At 35.3% G+C, this 19850-nt stretch overlaps 1 protein-coding gene and 1 pseudogene across 1 annotated transcript in view; both read right to left on the reverse strand.

Moving 5' to 3' along the window:
- The window catches only part of LOC114470330 (ral guanine nucleotide dissociation stimulator-like), a 42241-nt gene extending 30428 nt beyond the window's left edge, over positions 1-11813 (reverse strand). Inside the window, exon 1 of the mRNA XM_028458483.1 lies at positions 11319-11813. Within this exon, the coding sequence (XP_028314284.1) occupies positions 11319-11339 (21 nt within the window). The 5' untranslated portion in view covers positions 11340-11813. The remainder of the gene's footprint in view (positions 1-11318) is intronic.
- Positions 11814-13922: 2109 nt separating this feature from the next.
- The window catches only part of LOC114470137 (outer dense fiber protein 2-like), a 9090-nt pseudogene continuing 3162 nt past the window's right edge, over positions 13923-19850 (reverse strand).

Consider the following 19850-nt stretch of genomic DNA (forward strand, 5'->3'; position numbering starts at 1 on the left):
TAACCTTTAAAAATAAATAATACTCTCATATAAACTCAGAGCAGCAGTCGTGTGTGACAATAGGCATAACATGTAAAATAGATGATTAAATAGATACGTTTGCACTAACAATGTCTTCCCTGATATATATATATATATATATATATATACTGTCATTCATTGGAGTCACTAGATAAACAATAATAATAATCATCACCAACAGCTTTTCTCTAAGAACATGTGACTGATTAAATAAAATGGAGCAGCTGTGATGAACTAAAGCTTTACACTTTACACCACTGGTTCACTGGTTCACTGGTTCACTGGTTCACTGGTCCACTGGTTCACTGGTTCACTGGTTCACAAACATTTTTGGGTTGTGACCCCATTTTAATATCAAAAAGCCACTTTTTTCTTCTAAAATGAGTTTTTCATCATGTTTGGTTTTCTGTTTTACAAATGCAAAGCAGAATGGATATACAGTATGTATAATATATGCATATATGTTTTCATTTTGTATTTCTTTTTTTTTAACTAATATGTTTTTTAATATTTCCATTGTCTTGATATTGATCTTTGTGTACTTTGGTTATATGATTTTCCCTCATATATCAAAGATTAATTGTTCATTTGCTCTTGTTTATTTGTTAGCCTTTATTCCAAAAAGCATGTGTTTATTGAAAGTGGCTCTGATACAAGGATTCTCTCCTTTCACCTTCAATGTTGTTTTTTCTTCAACATATGTGAAATACATAAATGAAGAAAAAAGCAGAGTTATTTTCACAGGTCATTTTATTATTAATATATTTATATTTGAGAAGTATAGAAAACAGTTAAGATTGTGTGTCATTTTAAACTTTATTAATATATTTTGAATCAGTTTTTTGATTTTTTTAATTAATTACTAGACATTACAGGTGAGCCCACATAGGGCCATGACCCCAAGGTTGAAAAACACTGACCATGTAATGCTGTAGTTAGTACAAATACTTTGCCACATTTCTCTGCTTACGGGACATACACACAAACATATATATATATATATATATATATATATATACATTACGTACATATTGTATATATATATATATACATACATATATATATATATATATACATTACGTACATATTGTATATATATATATATACATACATATATATATATATATATATACACTACGTACATATTGTATATATATATACATACATATATAAATACATCCTGTTATGGTACTTCCCTATCCCCTGTGTGTGTTTAGTGAATGTATGAGGTGCAGTTAAAAGAAAGGGGGTGGAGGGAGGGGTGCCCCCATCCAACCTTTGTGTATAAATGTGTATGTGGTGCAATAGCTCTGAATGGTGGAGGTGGTGGTCGTACCCTCTGTCACATGTTACAGTAGAACAATGTATCCACTGATCATTAACTGTTCAGTTCTAATGACCAGCACTGTGGCTTCTTCAGGTGTTCCTTTATAAATACATATCTTACAGTTTACAGTCCATGATCCTAATGAATCTAGCTTTTTTTGTCAAGTGTTCATTTAAAAACTCCCTTCAGCTTCTTCTTCTGTCTCAATAGATCCATATTATTCTTCCTATTAACAAATCATATTAATTTGTCCTCTTTTCTTCTCCTTGGAAGGTGCTGACAGGCCTGAATGTTCCCTACATCATCTTAATGCTGTGACCTCATAATTCATCAACTCATTGGTTCACTGTCCTTATTCTCTGCTCAGGCATCAATCAATCAATCAATCAATCAATCAATCTTTTATTTATATAGCGCCAAATCATAACCAATGGTATCTCAAGACACTTTACAGTAGAGCAGTCTTAAGGACGGACTCTTCATTTTATGGATACACACATATGCATATATACGTATATACACATACATATGTATCCCACACCCAACATGAATTCATCATGGGGGCAAGGAAAAAGGCATATGATGGAATGTTTAGTGTTCAATCCAGAGACAATGATGTCATTCATTCTGGTGAATTGTTCTAGTTCTTCCACCCTGTATTACAGAAGAGCACGTTTTGAGTCGCTCCACCAAAGCCATGATTTGTTTTTATTGTTTACTTATGTTTGTAAATACAGGATTGTTTATGACACAGTCTGTTTAGTGGCATTGTGGTGGTGGTCCTAGCCTGGATAGAAGGTTTACTGGATGATGGTCATCATCATCATCATCATCACTCTGAGGCTGTTCTACACACACACTGTTCTGCACTGATATTCAAACAAAGAATGTGATAGAAGTAAAAGTAAGGAGAGCGCCACACACAGACAGAGAGGTGAACTACACCATGGAAACAAGTGTTCTAATCAACAATGTGACACCCTGTACTAGAACACACACACACACACACACACACACACACACACACACACACACACACACACACACACACACACACACACACACACACACACACACACACACACACACACACACACACAATTCTATAAAAACTGTCATTTACAATATATTTAAACACAAACCCAGGTAAACATGTTATAGTTCTATTACACATATGTAGTTAATAATTATTAAAACGTGTTTCAGATCAACTTTACCTCTCACTTCTCTGTATTTTACTATTTATTAATATATAAATCTATGGCTATAGTGACGCCCACACCATAAATATTAATACAATATATTCATTGATTAGGAAGCCTAACAAGGTAATCAATAGACGAGAAACTGATTAGATGATCGATAATATTTTCTGTTAGCATTAGAGATGCTAACAGAAAGCTAACACAAGAGGAAGGTCACAATTAATAGGAGTTATTTATTAAAGGCTCAGTAATTGTGATTAATTGTAATTTAACTTTAGTAATTGGTTCAGTTATTCAGAGAGATAAACTCACCATGGCTGATGGTGTAGGAAGTGAGTCTGACACACATTTACATTATTTACCTGTTGATTCATTAAATATGTTTTACATGGTACCAGTCTCTGAGGCAGAAAGATAGAGTTAGCTGCTAAAGCTAACGCTGCTAAAGCTAAAGCACAAATATTCATTGAAACGTGTTTAAAGTCGGTATAAGTGAGTGAGTACAGTATGAATGTTGTAATATATTAAATATCAGATAGATTAGGTCGACCTTTATCGTACAGCTGATAATCACAGCGTATAGCACAAACATTTATATCCCTATGACCTCTGACCTCTGACCTCTGACCACGCTGGTCATGCATGCATGTAATTGTAATTAACTTTCAAGGAGAAAAATAAAAATTGAAATTTGAAAAAACATATTGGTCACTATAATTGTAATTTAATTGTAATTGAAAATGAATAATTGAAGAGATAAATGTAATTTTAAAAATGTAATTGAGCCCAACCTGGTGGAAGCTAAAACCAATGTCAGTGACCGTAGTGACGTAACCAACACTTTGTGTTTAACTCATAACCTACAAACGACCTTACAACGCGTCATTTATTAGTTATATTTAAGACATTAATAAAGATCTACAAACAAATAACAAATAAATAAAAACAGCTTTTTGTTGTTTTTCAATGTTCTAAATACATTCATTCAATGGTAGAAAAAAACAAAGTTTAGCAGCAAACAGGAAATAACAGCAATAATAAAACAACTGTAAGTAGATCATTCTAACCTGTTCTAGCAGAAACACGTCCTGAGTCAGCACTTCACCATGTGCACTGACTATAGCACCACCTCTCTCACACACACACGCACACAACACACACACACACACACACACACACACACACACGCACACACACGCACACACACACACACACACACACACACACACACACACACACACACACAGACACACACACTATTTACTTTTCTGTCTGTGTCAACAACGTTCACTAGAGAATATGAACTTTATCCAGGAACAAAAAATGACTGTAAAAGTAAAAGTATTGAAACGAATCCCTTACTTTAGTAAAAATAAAAAGTATATGCTACTAAATGTACTTGTACAAATAATAACATAAATAATGTTTTTTATTAAGAACTTGTAGAAAACTATATTGAAATAAATAAAATCTGTTACCTTAAAACATCTGGAGAATGTAGCACTTATTATTATTGATAACATTTGTAAATAACATGTTACAGGAAAAACATGCAAATGCTCAATAAAACTCATAGCTTTGATTTGAACATTTTTATAAACTTTAAAATATTAACCATAAAACTAAGAGACCTGCCTAACAAGAAAAAACTCCAAAATGTTGCATCTTTGTACGTCATGACGTCATCTTTGAAGATCTTAAAAGTAACGAGCTCATTTTTTAAATATTGTATAAAGTACAGATATTTGTTTTAAAAAAGTAAGTAAAGTAAAAGTAAAAGTTTGCTAAAAAAATAAATACTAACAAAGTCACATTTAAAGTGAGTCTCTGTATATTAAGTAATAAAAAGCCTTTCATAATGTGTGATGATTTATATATTATATATATATATATATTATTATAGAATGGTACATTTAATAATTCAGTTACACAATCTGTACAAACTTTATTTAATAAAGAATAAGAGGATAAACATTAAAGTAGAAAGTTAGAATGTTCTCATATTAGTTTATGTTTCCTCTGCATTAATTAACTGTATGAGTGAACGCGTCATTATATGATATATATATATATCATATATATATATATATATGTAAAATACAATCACACAATGTAGAGCTGCACGATTATGGCCAAAATGATAATCACCATTATTGTGATCAATAATGTAATCTCAATTATAATCACAATTATTTATCATATTTGGTTAAAAATAAATATACATTTACGTTTACCATTTGTTTAAGTATTGTTTTTTGTTTAGTTTGTTTATTATTTTGTTACACTTGTAAGTTATTTGTATGTTATAAATTACAAATAAAAACAAAAAACTGTTTTTATTACACTACTTTTAAACAATTCATGTGTACAGTTTACAGTGTAAAATTAAGCTTTAAATAATTATTATAATGAAATGTACCAAAGGCACTGAATGAATACATTATTACAGAGCCTGTATTATGAAATATTGCTGACAATCAGGTTAATTTAACTAAAATGGTTAAATATGAATGAATTGTGCAGCCCTAGTCCAATGATAGAACAGTTATTAATTATAGGGTCTACCCCACCCTGTGACATCACACCCCCCAACCCTGAACAATAGATGCTTCTGAGTCACATGACACTAATATCTGATTAATGTTAAACACTGACAACAAAATTACAAATAAAACATTTGGACTAAAAAAATCTAATCAAACAAGTAAAATAAATGTGTTTACATTTCATCAGATTTGACACTTTACGATGTTAATAAATATAAAATGTACACCTATATATTGATATATGTACAGATATACTAAAGCTGGGCTCAAAATCTATTTAATTGATTTATCAAATTTGTAGCTAAAAACTATTTTTATTTTGCAAATTCCAGTTTTTTTCCCCCTTGTGTGTTAGCATAGCGCTTTATTAAGTGTGTGCCTTATGATAAGAACAGAGCAGGATGGAAAGAGATTCTAGAGGCTACATCACGTTTTATATACTGTATCACTACAGACATGATGTCACTTTATTCTGATGAAAAGTCAAGCTTTAATTTAATGCTTATAGTTTTAAATGTGAGGTAGTGTACAGAACAATTTGTTAACAGTCACGTTTACATAAACACTACAGAGATAAAGAACTTTTCATATTTAATACAGAGAATGGTGTGAAGGACCATCAGCTTTCTCCTACAGCTGGAGAAGAAGGTGAGACATGATGGAGGTTGGTTTCCACAACATCTTCTCATCTCAGAATAATACCCAACATTTTGTGGGTCTGTGTGCGGACAAGGAAACACGTCATCTTGTTCCCACGTGACAAGATTTGGAAGTGTTAGAGACCACCAACAAAGCAGTGGAACATCTCCAGGACTTCACTGATACTCATATGTCAGGGTGTCATCCATCAAACCAGTCCTGCTTTTGTCCTCTCAGAAAAACCAATAAAACCAACATCATACGTTACGTTTAACGTAAATACTGTGATTGTCTCTGACACTCTACCACAGAAGAAGCTGGTCCATCAGATGTTCAAGAGAACATGGACTCCCCCAAAAAAATAAATCAGTGTGTGCCTTCTTTAAAAGTGCCTCCTCAGAGAGGTATTTAGTGTTTACATAAATACATTTTATTTATGGACAGTAGGCTGTGTGCTCACACTACATCTAACTACACACAATACTGATTATGTGTATGTCCTGCATGATTTACAGTTAGCATAGTTAGCATTAGCAGAGCTTCAACAGCTCCTTCAATGCTAGTGTTCTCTCCTCTGAGGAAGCCTGCCAGCATAACTCACCCAGAGAGGACAACAACACATTCACTGCTGTTTACTAGCTTATATTTAAACTAAATCATTACTGTTGCACACATGTACTAAATATGTTTAGATATTTATAAACATGTAAATAAATAATCATATATAAATACTTTCTCTTTAAAAGGTGAGTCAGAAAATGGCTTAATGGATATAAACTAATTCTATTGTAATAAAATGGTTCTGCTTACAGTGCTACTACTCATACTACAGTGTTTCTCAAATGGGGGTACGTGTACCCCTAGGGGTACGTGATACTACTACAGGGGGTACTTGAGAGAGTGAAAAATGAACAAATGAAAGCATAAAAATATGGGGTTTTATAATGTTTATTTTTAGTTAATAATGATAATCATACTAAATATTATCAGAAACACAGAGAACGACAACAAAAACACACAAAATAAGAGAAAAATATATTGAATAATAAAAAAACAAACAACAACAAAATACACAAAATAACACCAAAAACACACACACAGAGAATAATTTAAATAATACCAACAACACACAAAATAAGAGAAAAATATAGTGAATAATAAAAAAGAACAGACACAGAATGATGATATAAATGATGATGATTAGAACATAAATCAGTGTTGGTTCCACATCAGGAGGAAATGATAAAAAACTATAGAAATAAATCCTGTCAGGATGCACTAAATATTGTTTATTTCACTTATTTACAAAATGAGATTCTTAAAATGTGTGTTATCACTAATTTATTCAATCATTATGATCTATAGATGTTTAATAGTATGAGGGGGGGGGTCTATAGTAATCAAGTAGGTAACTTACTGTACACACAGTCCAGTTTATAGACTTTGTTCACACTGAACACCAACATATTTCTATATATTACCAATAACCAGATCATCACTGAAATTCATTATCAGGCAAATTAAGTGAAGTCAAATATTTAAAAAGCCACGTAATGTAATTATCTTTAGGAACACAATGTATTTATAATTATTCTGTAACATTTTCAAGCTCTTCTTTCCAACTTTTAGATGTTTTTAACGTATGTAAAGTATATCATTGTGTTTCAGTATATACAGTATGTAGTAATAAAATAATAATACTTTATCTGTGAGAAAAACAGAAGCAGTAGCAAAAAAACACTGAGTAGATGTTTTACATTCACACATCGTCCCACGGCTGAATACTGTAGGACAGCAGTTACCATGGAAACAGGGAGCAAAGCTGGCTCTTTATGGGCCTGAGAGAAAACACACACACACACACACAAACAAACAAATGTAAATGTGTCCTTAGGGCTGCACAATTATGGCCAAAATGATAATCATGATTATTTTGATCAAAATTGTAATCATGATTATAATCTGTTTATCATATTAGGGATAAATCTGTGTTTATAATGCACTACTTTAAACAAACTATGTTACAGTTTTCAGTACAAAATTTAACTTTAAAATGGAATTAGAATTAGGGCTGAACAATTAATTGCATTTGTGATATTATCGCGATATCATAAAACATGGCAACCAAAATCGATGAATTGTGCAGCCCTACCTTAGTGTGAGAAAAAGAAGATCTAATAACTGTGACCAGCGTTCTGATAAGAACCCAATATGATGAGGAGGCAGATCTCTGCTGTCTGTGCTGGAGCATCAGCATTAACATCAGCATCAGCATCACCATTAGCATCACCATTAGCATCAGCATTAACATCAGCATCAGCATTAACATCAGCATCACCATTAGCATCAGCATTAACATCAGCATCACCATTAGCATCACCATTAGCATCAGCATTAACATCAGCATCATCATTAACATCAGCATCACCATTAGCATCACCATCACCATCACCATTAGCATCAGCATCAGCATTAACATCAGCATCACCATCACCATTAGCATCAGCATTAACATCAGCATCACCATTAGCATCAGCATTAACATCAGCATCAGCATCACCATTAGCATCAGCATTAACATCAGCATCAGCATCACCATTAGCATCAGCATTAACATCAGCATCACCATCACCATCAGCATCACCATTAGCATCAGCATTAACATCAGCATCAGCATCACCATTAGCATCAGCATTAACATCAGCATCACCATTAGCATCAGCATTAACATCAGCATCAGCATCAGCATCAGCATCAGTCTCAGCAGGACGGACAATGGGAGAGTTTTCAAGGCAAGGCACATTTATTTGTATAGCACATTTCATACTCAAGGCAACTCAATGTGCTTTACATGATAAAACATTGAAATATATATTTTATACAAACTTGTAATATAAATTCTGAAATGCACAGGCTCTACTTCACTAATATTATTTTGAGGAACACATGTAATATAAATCCACAGATACATTTATAAACTGCTTCTGTTCTGTGAAACATCTGTGTATTTGTGAGAGAAATGTGTGTGTGGGTGAATTATGAGATTGTCCTGACATCACGGGTCCAAAGAATGTCATCATTGGCTGATAAAAGTGATTGACAGATTCATCATCCAATCAGGTGTGTTTGCTTTCAGCCAATCATAATGGTTTCTTACATTTTCTTCACTCTCTTGTTTGAACACTGCATATTCACACACACACATATATCAGTAGCTCTGCTATTGGTTTAAAAGTGTGGATTTATATTACATGTGTGTCTCAAAATAATATTTATGAAGTAGGGGCGTGTGCATTCCAGAATTTATATTACAAGTTTGCAATCAAATATATATTTGTGAAACAGGTCGTGTGGCATTTGTGAATTTGGAAATACAACTATGAAACAAAGCATGTGCATGCTAGCTGAGCTACTAGCATAGCTATGTATAGCAGAGAGGAGTCAGAGTAGAGGCAGAGCCTCCTCATTCAGAAACAATCTCATCAAATAACAACAATATTAATTATTCTAAATATTCCAGAGTCCTGTTCATCTTCTCATTATAGTCGTAGAGTTGTATTTCACAGTTTCAGGGTGATCAATATGTTGTATTACTGATATATGTTCAATCACTAATGTTTACAAAAAATACATTAGTTTCTCACTGAAAATGCCAGTAGGATAATTAATAAAACAGGATTTCTACAGCTTCAGTCAAATTAGATTCACTTTTTAAAACTTGTTATTGCCATTTGAAATTAAATTTAAAACCAACTTCACAGTAAAACTAATGGAGGGAAAAACAAAAACCACCACATCAAATCCACAGGGTTAGGGTCAATGTTTCCAGTGTGTAGTGCAGTCACAAAAAAACACACAAAAATACACAAAACAATCAAAATCACTGCAAAAAACCACACAAGACGACTACAGAAATAACCAGAAATCTATAAAACAGAAAAAATAAATAAATAAAAACCATTAAGAAAAACCTGTGTGTGGTGTGTGTGTGTGTGTGTGTGTGTGTGTGTGTGTGTGTGTGTGTGTGTGTGTGTGTGTGTGTGTGTGGTGTGTGTGTGTGTGTGTGTGTGTGTGTGTGTGTTGTCCTTTAGGATGTTTAAGGGAAAAATAAAAGGAAAACCTCCAATAGATGTATGTGTACAGCACACATACATTGTGTTTAATTACACATCAGGACAGACGACTACATCACTGTGGTATGTTAATGAGTACCGCTGATGTCACAGCGGGTGTTTCCTCCTTGTCACGTTGACGCGCTGCCATCCGGTCACACCCAGGATAAAGGACGAGGGTTTACGAGGAACCTTTGACGAACGAGTGCGTGTCTTCACTGCTTCCACTTCTGAAACTCGGAGGAGCCACTCACGTCAGTTATTCTCCGGCGCCGCCATCTTTGTTTTGGTCGGACGACGCATCAGCGCACACATTTTGCGTTGACGTATTTCTTGCGTCAATGTCATCGATAACGTCGATGCGTTGTCCCAGCCCTAATCTCTATGTATAGAGGGTTTTCACGGCGTATCATCAAACCATAAGTCACCATATTGGAGGTACTCAGCAGGTAAACAAAGCAGAAAAGGTTATTATAATATCATTATTACCGTGTTTTTGACTGTACCAATCAGTCAGACCGTGAAAAAACATTCAGAGTTTTACAAACTGTTAAAAGTTAGAAACAATCAGGGAGAACAATGTCAACAGTTATCAGAGGAAAGGAGGAGCTAATGATTAGCGAAGCTAAACCAGGATCTACGAGGCAAACATCTGGACAACATCTGAATGTGTTTCTTGTCAGGTTAGTGAATTGTTGATATCAGCAGCTCTGAACTCATTTTATAGTGTAATGATAATATAATTCATTATTGACTTAATATAATCACATTTAATAACCTGATACAGTAGCAACACAGATGTTAAAATGTAGAGCTGTATTTCTCATTGTATTCCAGGTCAAAGGTCAGACCTTTATCTAAAGGATGATCCAGATTGGGTTAAAACCAGGTAGTTGATCATATCAGGATACGTAATAGATGGAAAACTCATTGATCCAACTCGTATAGATCGGCACCACCAATAAACTCTACCTTTTCCAAGTCCTTCCCTGCATGTCTTTGCATCTAGAACGTATTTTCAGGAGCTTTTCTGTGGTTTTGGACATTTATCCATCGCAGTGTTTACCTCTGAGTGCCTCCAACATGGCCGTGCATCCGGGTTACGGCCCAGAACGTAACGGAGGTGAAAACCCTGGATTATTCAAATCAAAAGGAGTTAAGAACATTGTTACATCACCATCTGTGATTTGAGATTGTTGTTGTTGTTGTTTTAAATCGAGATTTGAACCAAATCGTTGGTTGAGTGTATCGTCCCACCCCTAATAACTGTAAATAAAATGTTCTGTTTGAATGAGAATGAAGAGATTTAAAAGGAGAACCTGGAGGTCCATCACCACCACTGAGATGTTTTCTGATGCTGTAGATATAGATACATATAGATGTAGACATATATAGAGATGCTGTATATAAATGTAGCTATAGATGTATATATAGATATAGATGTAGGAGAGGCTCCATCATCACTCACCTGTTTCTCCAGCATGATCATCCTCTCTGTTCCATGACCTTCATGTCAGACAGTCTGTAGTTTCTGTGGTTCCATGTGTTTATTTATTCCATCTATTCCACTGGTGATGGAGGTTCTAGTGATGGTTCTCTATCAATCCTCAGTAACGTGTGAGGGCTGCTCCGTTACATGACCATAGTCTGACACCGACATTAAAGGCACCAAAGCCCGTGTGAGAACAGCACAGGGCCGCTAACTAACCGAGCTAACCATGCTAACGGGCTAGCGTTAGCTGAATAAAAGCTCATTTATGTCCATCCATCGTCTCCTCTTTATCTCACAGTCACGACTAAACAAACACACTGTAAAACACTGTAAAAATGTCCTTTAAAAACATCATTACAGTGAAAAACGCTGAATCCGAGTGAAGGAGATGTGATGGATGCTGGGATGGATGCTGGGATGGATGGATGCTGCAGCTGGCGACAAGACGCTTCGTCTGGGAAAAAAATAAAGTCGTGGAAATAACGACGGACTGAAACGCAGCACGTAGATTGACGCAAAGACGTAGACTACGTCACAGGGTCCCCGCCATCAGGTGGCCACGCCCCCTCTCCTTACCCACTGTTCTGATCAACACAAGCTTTTTCAAATTAAAACACCACAAAAAAACTAGTAAAAAAAGAATATTTTATATATTTTTTAAACATGCCTTTTTTATGTAATAGTTCATCAGGAGATGCATTGATGACATTAAACTTACAAGTAACTTGTAATGTACATTTGTTGTTTTTTAGAATCAAGTAATCAGTAATGATGAGTAAGCAATTATTTATTTTATTATAAAGTTCAGATATATATATTGTATTGTTTTAGGGAAAATGTGTCATTTAAAAAACTTCTAAATCCATGGTGGCTTTACCGTAACTCCATTCAGATATAAGCTTGTTTATTTATTCAGATATAAGGTTGTTTATTTATTTATTCATTTATTCAGATAAAAGGTTGTTTATTTACTTAAAGTATCTGTTCTCATTCTGTTGGATCTAAGTCTACATTTGACACTGTAGATCATACAATTTAGTTACACAGATTGTAAACATGGGTTGGACTAAATGTTAAAGTAATGGTTTAAGTTCTACTTGGAGGATCAAAGTTATTTTGTAAACATTGTAAACTTTGAATCTGACAGATTACCAATGTCCTGTGGGGTTCCTCAGGGATCTGTTCTTGGACCTCTTCTGTTTAGCCTTTATATGCTTCCTTTAGGACACATTTTACACAACTGTAAGGTTGATTATCAGAGCTATGCAGATGACACACAACTATATCTATCACTGAACCCAGATGACCATGGTCCCATTGAGGTGTTGTGTGACTGCTTAGAAAAAGTAAACTGATGGATGAGTGAAAACTTCCTTCAACTAAACCATGACAAGATGGAGGTGATTGTCTTTGGTAACAATGAAAAGAGGACTGCTGTCAGCAAGTATCTGAGTCTGGATCTTTAGAAGATAAAGACCAAGTCAAAAACCTTGGTGTTCTTTTTTTTTTTTTTTCTACTTGTCTGCACATGCTGTCAAAGGTCAACACCACAGGAAGTGCAATCATTATGAGACAGCAATGCATATTTTGTTATTGCAATCAAATACATTGATTTATTTTATTGCTTAATTGTGACCATCACCAGCCCTCCCTAAAGAAGGGTAAGAAATATTTTATTATAGGGAGGATATAAAAAGGGAGAGCAGTGTTACACCTAAGTGGAGGGGGAAGGGGAGGGGAAAGGGAGCAGGGAGGAGAGACTCAAGGCAGGAAATAGAAAAGGTGTGGAAGAATAGACTGTTTTACAGTGAGGGTGAGATGTGAGGTTGTAGAATAAATTGTGCTTATTATGTTGTGTAATCCAGCCAGTATAGTGACAAGTGTGAAGCTTAGCTATAATGGTGGTGGCTGTGAACAGGGGGAATGAGTGAGTGGTAGTACCTAAAGCAGGTATTTGGGATTAACGTGTCTAAGGTTAAGCCCAGTATGAGTTTTATCCCACATCCCAAGGCGTGCCAGTGCATTGTAGACCAGTATATGTGCAAAAAAAAAAAAAATGCAACTGCAAACCCAGGAACTGCCCTGGGCCCACAGATGCAGCCAGGCCAGCAGAAAGAGCGGGGGCCAGGGAGCCCCAGGCCACCCCCCGCGGCCGAGCAACCCCCCAGATGCCCCCAAGATCCCAGGCCGAGAGGCAGCCACCGCCCCCCACACACACATCCGAGGAAGCCCCAAGCAGCCGAGCACCCAGCGCATTTATAAATGTATTTGTCGAGTTGATGGGGATAAAAAAATCAGAACCAACATAAAAACATGTCATTATCAAATGATCAAATAGTGAACATTGTGAATAATTGATCTAAAACATCAGGATAAAGACGTTTAATGAGACTATATGAGTTTATACAGTAGGTAAAAGCAACGCTGAAACTGGTTTTATTGTGAAAGGAGAAACTATGTAATAGGAAGTAATATTAGTAACTAACACTATTACTAACATGTAAACATTGGTCCAACAATAGAAATAGGACACGTTAGGGTAAGAGAGAGGAATCAATGTTTTAAACAGATATGAGCTGGTATAATTCATAACTAATCATCTAGTAAACATAGAAGCACCAAACACGTTTCCATAGGAGGTTTTTAGAAAGTCTACATAGTTGTGTAGACTGTGGTTGGTAGAGTCAGACTGGTCCAGTCTCTCCTTCACGTTACGCAGCTTCATCTGGAAATGACGCTCCATCTGAATATAAATATAAATATAAATATAAATATAAATATAAATCACACTGAGCTTCTGGAGACAATAGACATGTATACTGGACAACAATGTCAGTGAAACATTTTAGTGTTTTAATGATCTAAAACATTTTCTATGTACATTATGATCATTGCACAAGTTAGTTATTATAACGCCACTAACGTGTGCAGTTAATTATTAATACAGTGTGTCATTGTCATGTTGACTGTAGGAACGTCCACCACATTAGTTTAATAATAATTATTTATCTACTATAAACTGACTCCAAAGGTTTTTCAGATAAATTGACAGTACTTATAGTATATAGACAATATCATTTTTGATCATTTACTCAATTATAATAATAATTTACTTTAACCTGGTGTAACTAACACATGTGTAAACAGTATCTGAGGCTTTCTGAGCACAAGAAGAAGTTTGAGATCAACTCGTGAAAAATGGGAGCAAAACCTAAAGTGTTGCATTTTTATATTTCTTAGTGTAATTTGGTCGTGTTGTGATAATAATAAAATATAGACTTACTTCTTCCTTGCTTTGCTGTAGTCGACTCAGCTCAGTTTGGGCACTGATGACTTGTCTTTGTAAATCTAAAGCTTTGGATTGAGACGTTCTTTCTTTAGATAAAACCCTGTGGATTCTACCGTCCACCTGCACCACACACACCATAGATTATGAATTATTCATTTACATAACACACTCTGCTCCTGGTTGGTTTATTTAGTATGACAGTGTATTAGGGACACATTAAAATAAAAGAAATATGAGCACTGTGAGATTACAGTCAGAATATTGTGAGAATAAAGTCATATCTTAAACATTTTAATAAGTAATAACATAGCGCTCATAAAATTACAATTTCTCATAAAACTTCAACTTTAATCTCAAAATATTATTATTTTGAATCATTAAATTACAATTTTATTCTTGAAATATTACAACTTTAATCTCATAAAATTGTGATTTTCTTGATAAATTTATGATTTCATTAAAATATGACTTTAATCTCGAAACGTTACAACTTAAAATCTTGAAATATTACGACTTTAATCTCATAAAATTATGATTTTCTTAAATTACAACTCTATTCTCATAAAATTACAACTTTATTCTTGAATATTACAACTAATCTCATAGTTAATAATAATAATAATAACTAATACACCATCATAATTTAGTGCTTTTTTTGGAAGAGGTAAAAAAACCAGTAAATTATGAAGTCATATTTTTTGTGGTAAAGTGTAATAATGAATATGTGACCTGTCGTTGTGTGTCCTCCAGAGCTTGTTGTAGCTGTGCTGACAGGACACTGCACTCACGTGTCCTGTCGTTTATCTGCTGCTGAAGACGACACACACTGGATTCTTTCTCACACACAGTTTGAGATAAGTTCTCCACCTTCATTCCACCCAGTGTTCTATGATAAACAACACAACAGTCACATTAAACATGTTAGAGAACCTCTCTATGAAGCACTCTCACCTTTCTAAGTTGAAGATTTTCTCCTTTAGATATTTGTTCTCCATCTGCAGCTCAGAGGTTCTTCTGCTGAAACATCTCCAGCTCAGAGCCTTGTTGTTCCACCTGCACAAACACAGAGAGTTTGGTCCTACTACCGTGGGATTTATAAACAATCTGACCAATCACAGCGCACCAATAGTTAGGTGTTGAATTTAATCATTATCAACATGTCACACCCTCCTGTGTCTGAGGCCCCGCCCACTGAGGCCAAACAAGAAAGAATATTTTCCAAGTTGAAAATCATCACCTTCATATCTGAGGTGGAGCAAAACAAAGATGTTGTTTCTGAAGATGTGAAAAGTGGACTTAAAGGACCTCTTTTAAACTAAGCTCTGAAGGATCAGCTGCTGAGAAGGAGACATCTGCCCCCCTGTGGTGCACTGAAAACAACTACACAACAAAGATCCTGGAGACGTTTATATCAGCCTCAGTCCTCACGCTTTAGACAATAAATATCACATTAGAAGAATTCATGATAGAAAACTTTAAAAAAAAGCATGAATGAGGTCATGTTTCCTCTGTATTATGATGATATGACCTCATTATACAACACAGCATAGCAGTAATATTATAACATGTGACCCAGGACAGGGTGTGGTTTACTGTAGTTACTTTAGCTATAAGCACGTTATTATTATAGATTTATGGATGTACTATTACCACAAATAATGAGGGTTTGATAATAAGTAATGGTTTAGATACCTAGTTTACTGGTTTAGATACCTAGTTTAATGATTTAGATACCTAGTTTACTGGTTTAGATACCTAGTTTACTGGTTTAGATACCTAGTTTAATGGTTTAGATACCTAGTTTAATGATTTAGATACCTAGTTTAATGGTTTAGATACCTAGTTTACTGGTTTAGATACCTAGTTTAATGGTTTAGATACCTAGTTTAATGGTTTAGATACCTAGTTTAATGGTTTAGATACCTAGTTTACTGGTTTAGATACCTAGTTTAATGGTTTAGATACCTAGTTTAATGGTTTAGATACCTAGTTTACTGGTTTAGATACCTAGTTTAATGGTTTAGATACCTAGTTGTGTACCTTGTGTCTGACTACAGTCAGAGCAGCACAGCTCTCAGTGCTTCTCCTCTCATGGACTCTGGTTTTCTCCTGAGCTTCTCTGAGCTGCTCCTCTGTATGTTTCACTCTGTCAGGAAACACCTCCATCTCTCTGAGACGTTCCATCAGCTGCTCCTTCTCTCTCTGGAAACACACGTTCACCTCCTGACCTCCTTCTGAGTCTCCTCAGCTTTAGAAAGTTCTCCTCAGCCTCCAGACGGACCTGCTGCACCTGCACACATGGTGGAGGAGGAGCATCTGGATATGAAACGGTAACAATCCTAGCACACTAGTACGTTAGCACATACTGTATCTGATGTGCCTAACACAAACAACATCCATCACTAACTGAGTGCTTGTTTGTTTTTATTTAATTCAAATAAAATGTAAGTAATCGTCAAAACTAACAGAATTTTAACACTATATATAAAATATTTGAAGGTAAAGTAGAAGAAGATCCACAAGACCCTTATTTTACACCTCAATAAAAACATTTGGTTTAGGTTTCATTTATTCAGATAACTTTTTCAGAAAATTTACTTGATCTCCTGACACAGCTTCTACTGCCAACTGTGAGTCTTCCTCAGAGGCATCTGCTGATCACTTTCATGTGTCCTTAAGAGTTCTTTCTGGGCGTGGCCAGCCTGACAAAACCGTCGCATGATGTTCTCTGGTGAAGAGAGTCCCAGGTGTGGGAGCGTAAAAATGTTCCCTCATCCCTGTTAATGTTGAAGCTCCGCCTCCTGATCTCGATGACTTCTTTGATCTCAAAACATGTCAGGAGATCAAAGTCAATTTCCTGAAAAATGTTGTCTGAATAATGAAACCTTTATTATTTCAGAAAAGAAAAAAAGTCAAAATTAACTTGCTGGAAAAATTACTCAAATAAAATGTCCTTTGTTTATTAAAAATACTGAACACAATCTGAATTCCTAATGTGTCGTTTTAAAACAGAAACCTTTCAATTCTCAGATTAGAATTATTCTATGAAGAATTGAGCAAAGTTTTTCTGAGCTTTGCTTCTAAACTATATCCTGACATTACAAGTCTGACGTAGGGAACTAAATTATACATTTAATTGAAAACTCACTAATCTGATAAAGTTTATAACAGAAAATAAATTAAAAATGTATTAAAAAGCACATACATATTTGTGTGTTGTATTAATATAAATATCTTGTACAGTACCTTCCTCTTGTATTTTTCCACTTGGTTTTCATTTTTTTTGATAGATGACTTCAGCTGACCAGCTTCAAAGTGTAGTTCCCTGATCTGATCTTCACATGACGTCAGTTTACCTAAAAAACACGTTACAGTCAGCGACATTAAAATACATCTCCCTAAGGACTACGTTAATATCATTAAAAACAGGATCATTTCTAAAAACCAAACCAAATACACTGGAGCACTTTACACATGATAATTCATGATAAATACACACACATTATAAAACACGTGCAAATTGTGGATATATTTGTGAATATTTTTGTGTTTCCCACACAGCAAATAAACTCTTTCCAAGGAATCTCTTTGGGGACTTTCCATGTTGCTTCTCTCTTCTCCATGGACCTGATGATGCTCCTCCACAGCTGGAGCTGCAGTGTGACTATGAGTGACTACATTTGTGTGTTTGCATGAAACTGTATAGGTTGGTGGTTAATACATGTGTTGTGATGTCACTAAGGGAAAAGTACCTGGAGCTGTTGGTTTTCCAGTGTGATGGAGGTTTTTTCAGAGCTGAGATGTTGAAAGCTGTTCCTGAGCTGATCCTTTTCTATCCGACTCTTCTCCTCTGCTACCTGAAGCTGGGACTGCAGCTTAGTTTGTTCACTGGAACAGAAACAGGTCATTACAATTATTCAGTCACAAGTCACCACCATCATTAGACAGTTACTTTTTTAAACAAGTCTTTTTGTTCTTGTTTCACATGGAATATCAGATGAATAGTGAGCACTGGTTGTGAAGAGTGTGAGTTGCCAGGTTGGAAGAGAATAAGCAGCTACGGAGAGGGCTGTCAGTATCCTTCTTCTAGTTTCTAGGTTCCCAAAGTGAGGTATGGGTACCCCCAGGGGTACTCAAATTGCCTTAGGGGTTACGTGAAAAAAATAACTAAAAAACAGTGTGACAACATTAGAAACTACAATATAAATAGAGCAGCAGTCAGTGCGCTGACACGCTCTGGTGGCTACAGTTAGAGAGTAAATCACACACTGTTGAAGACACACAAAACTTTTGGGTGGGAGTCCTTCAACAGTCCATGATTTACTCGCTAACTACAGCCACCAGAGCGTGTCAGCTCACTGTTTAAGGGAGAGTAAAGGTCCCTTAGGAGAGCTGTTCTTCTCTGCTTCATTGTCTACTACCAAACCTCTGAGTTGGAACTGTCGCAGTTTTTATCCTCTTTCTGTAAACAAGAGGTTTACATCGACATCTTTAACTTTTCCTAGTTTTAGAGCAACCAAAATTAGCACAAGTTGTTATTGTGGCTGAAAAAGCTGCTAAATGATCTAAAACTGTTAAATGATCTAAAACTGTTAAATGATCTAAAACTGTTAAATGATCTAAATGAATGTTTTACTCTAATAGAAAACAATGAGATGTTTACAGGCAGTGGGGCCGTGTGACATCATCAATCACATGATTTCAAGATGGAGGAACACAGGCTCTCACACTGTAAAGTAGTCCTATTTTTAAAATGTAATGAAATGAATATGATGAATAATAATGTGTTTTATTAGACATAGATCTACTAATAAGGACATTTAGAGATTTTAGGACACATTTATAAAAACAGTGTATCAAACGTGTGTGTGTGTGTGTGTGTGTGTGTGGTGTGTGTGTGTGTGTGGTGTGTGTGTTGTGTGTGACCTGCTGAGAACAGAGATCTGTTCTTCCAGATGTTTCTTAGCTGTTTGCTCCTTAGAGAGACGATGATACCAGTCACCAGATGTGGACACAGCTTCAGACAGCTGAGAAACACACACAGAGAACTACACACTCACACTGTAGTCACAGTGGGTTTATTAAGAAGTTGATTAGTCCATGGATGGCTAATCTCTCCTTTCATTATCACATTTATATTATGAATAAAGTTAGAGATCCAGTAATAACAACAATCAGTGCTGAACACTACCATCTCCTGAGCAGTCAGTGCTTGCTGG

The sequence above is a fragment of the Gouania willdenowi genome, chromosome 9 (assembly GCF_900634775.1).
Source record: "Gouania willdenowi chromosome 9, fGouWil2.1, whole genome shotgun sequence".
NCBI lineage: Eukaryota > Metazoa > Chordata > Actinopteri > Blenniiformes > Gobiesocidae > Gouania > Gouania willdenowi.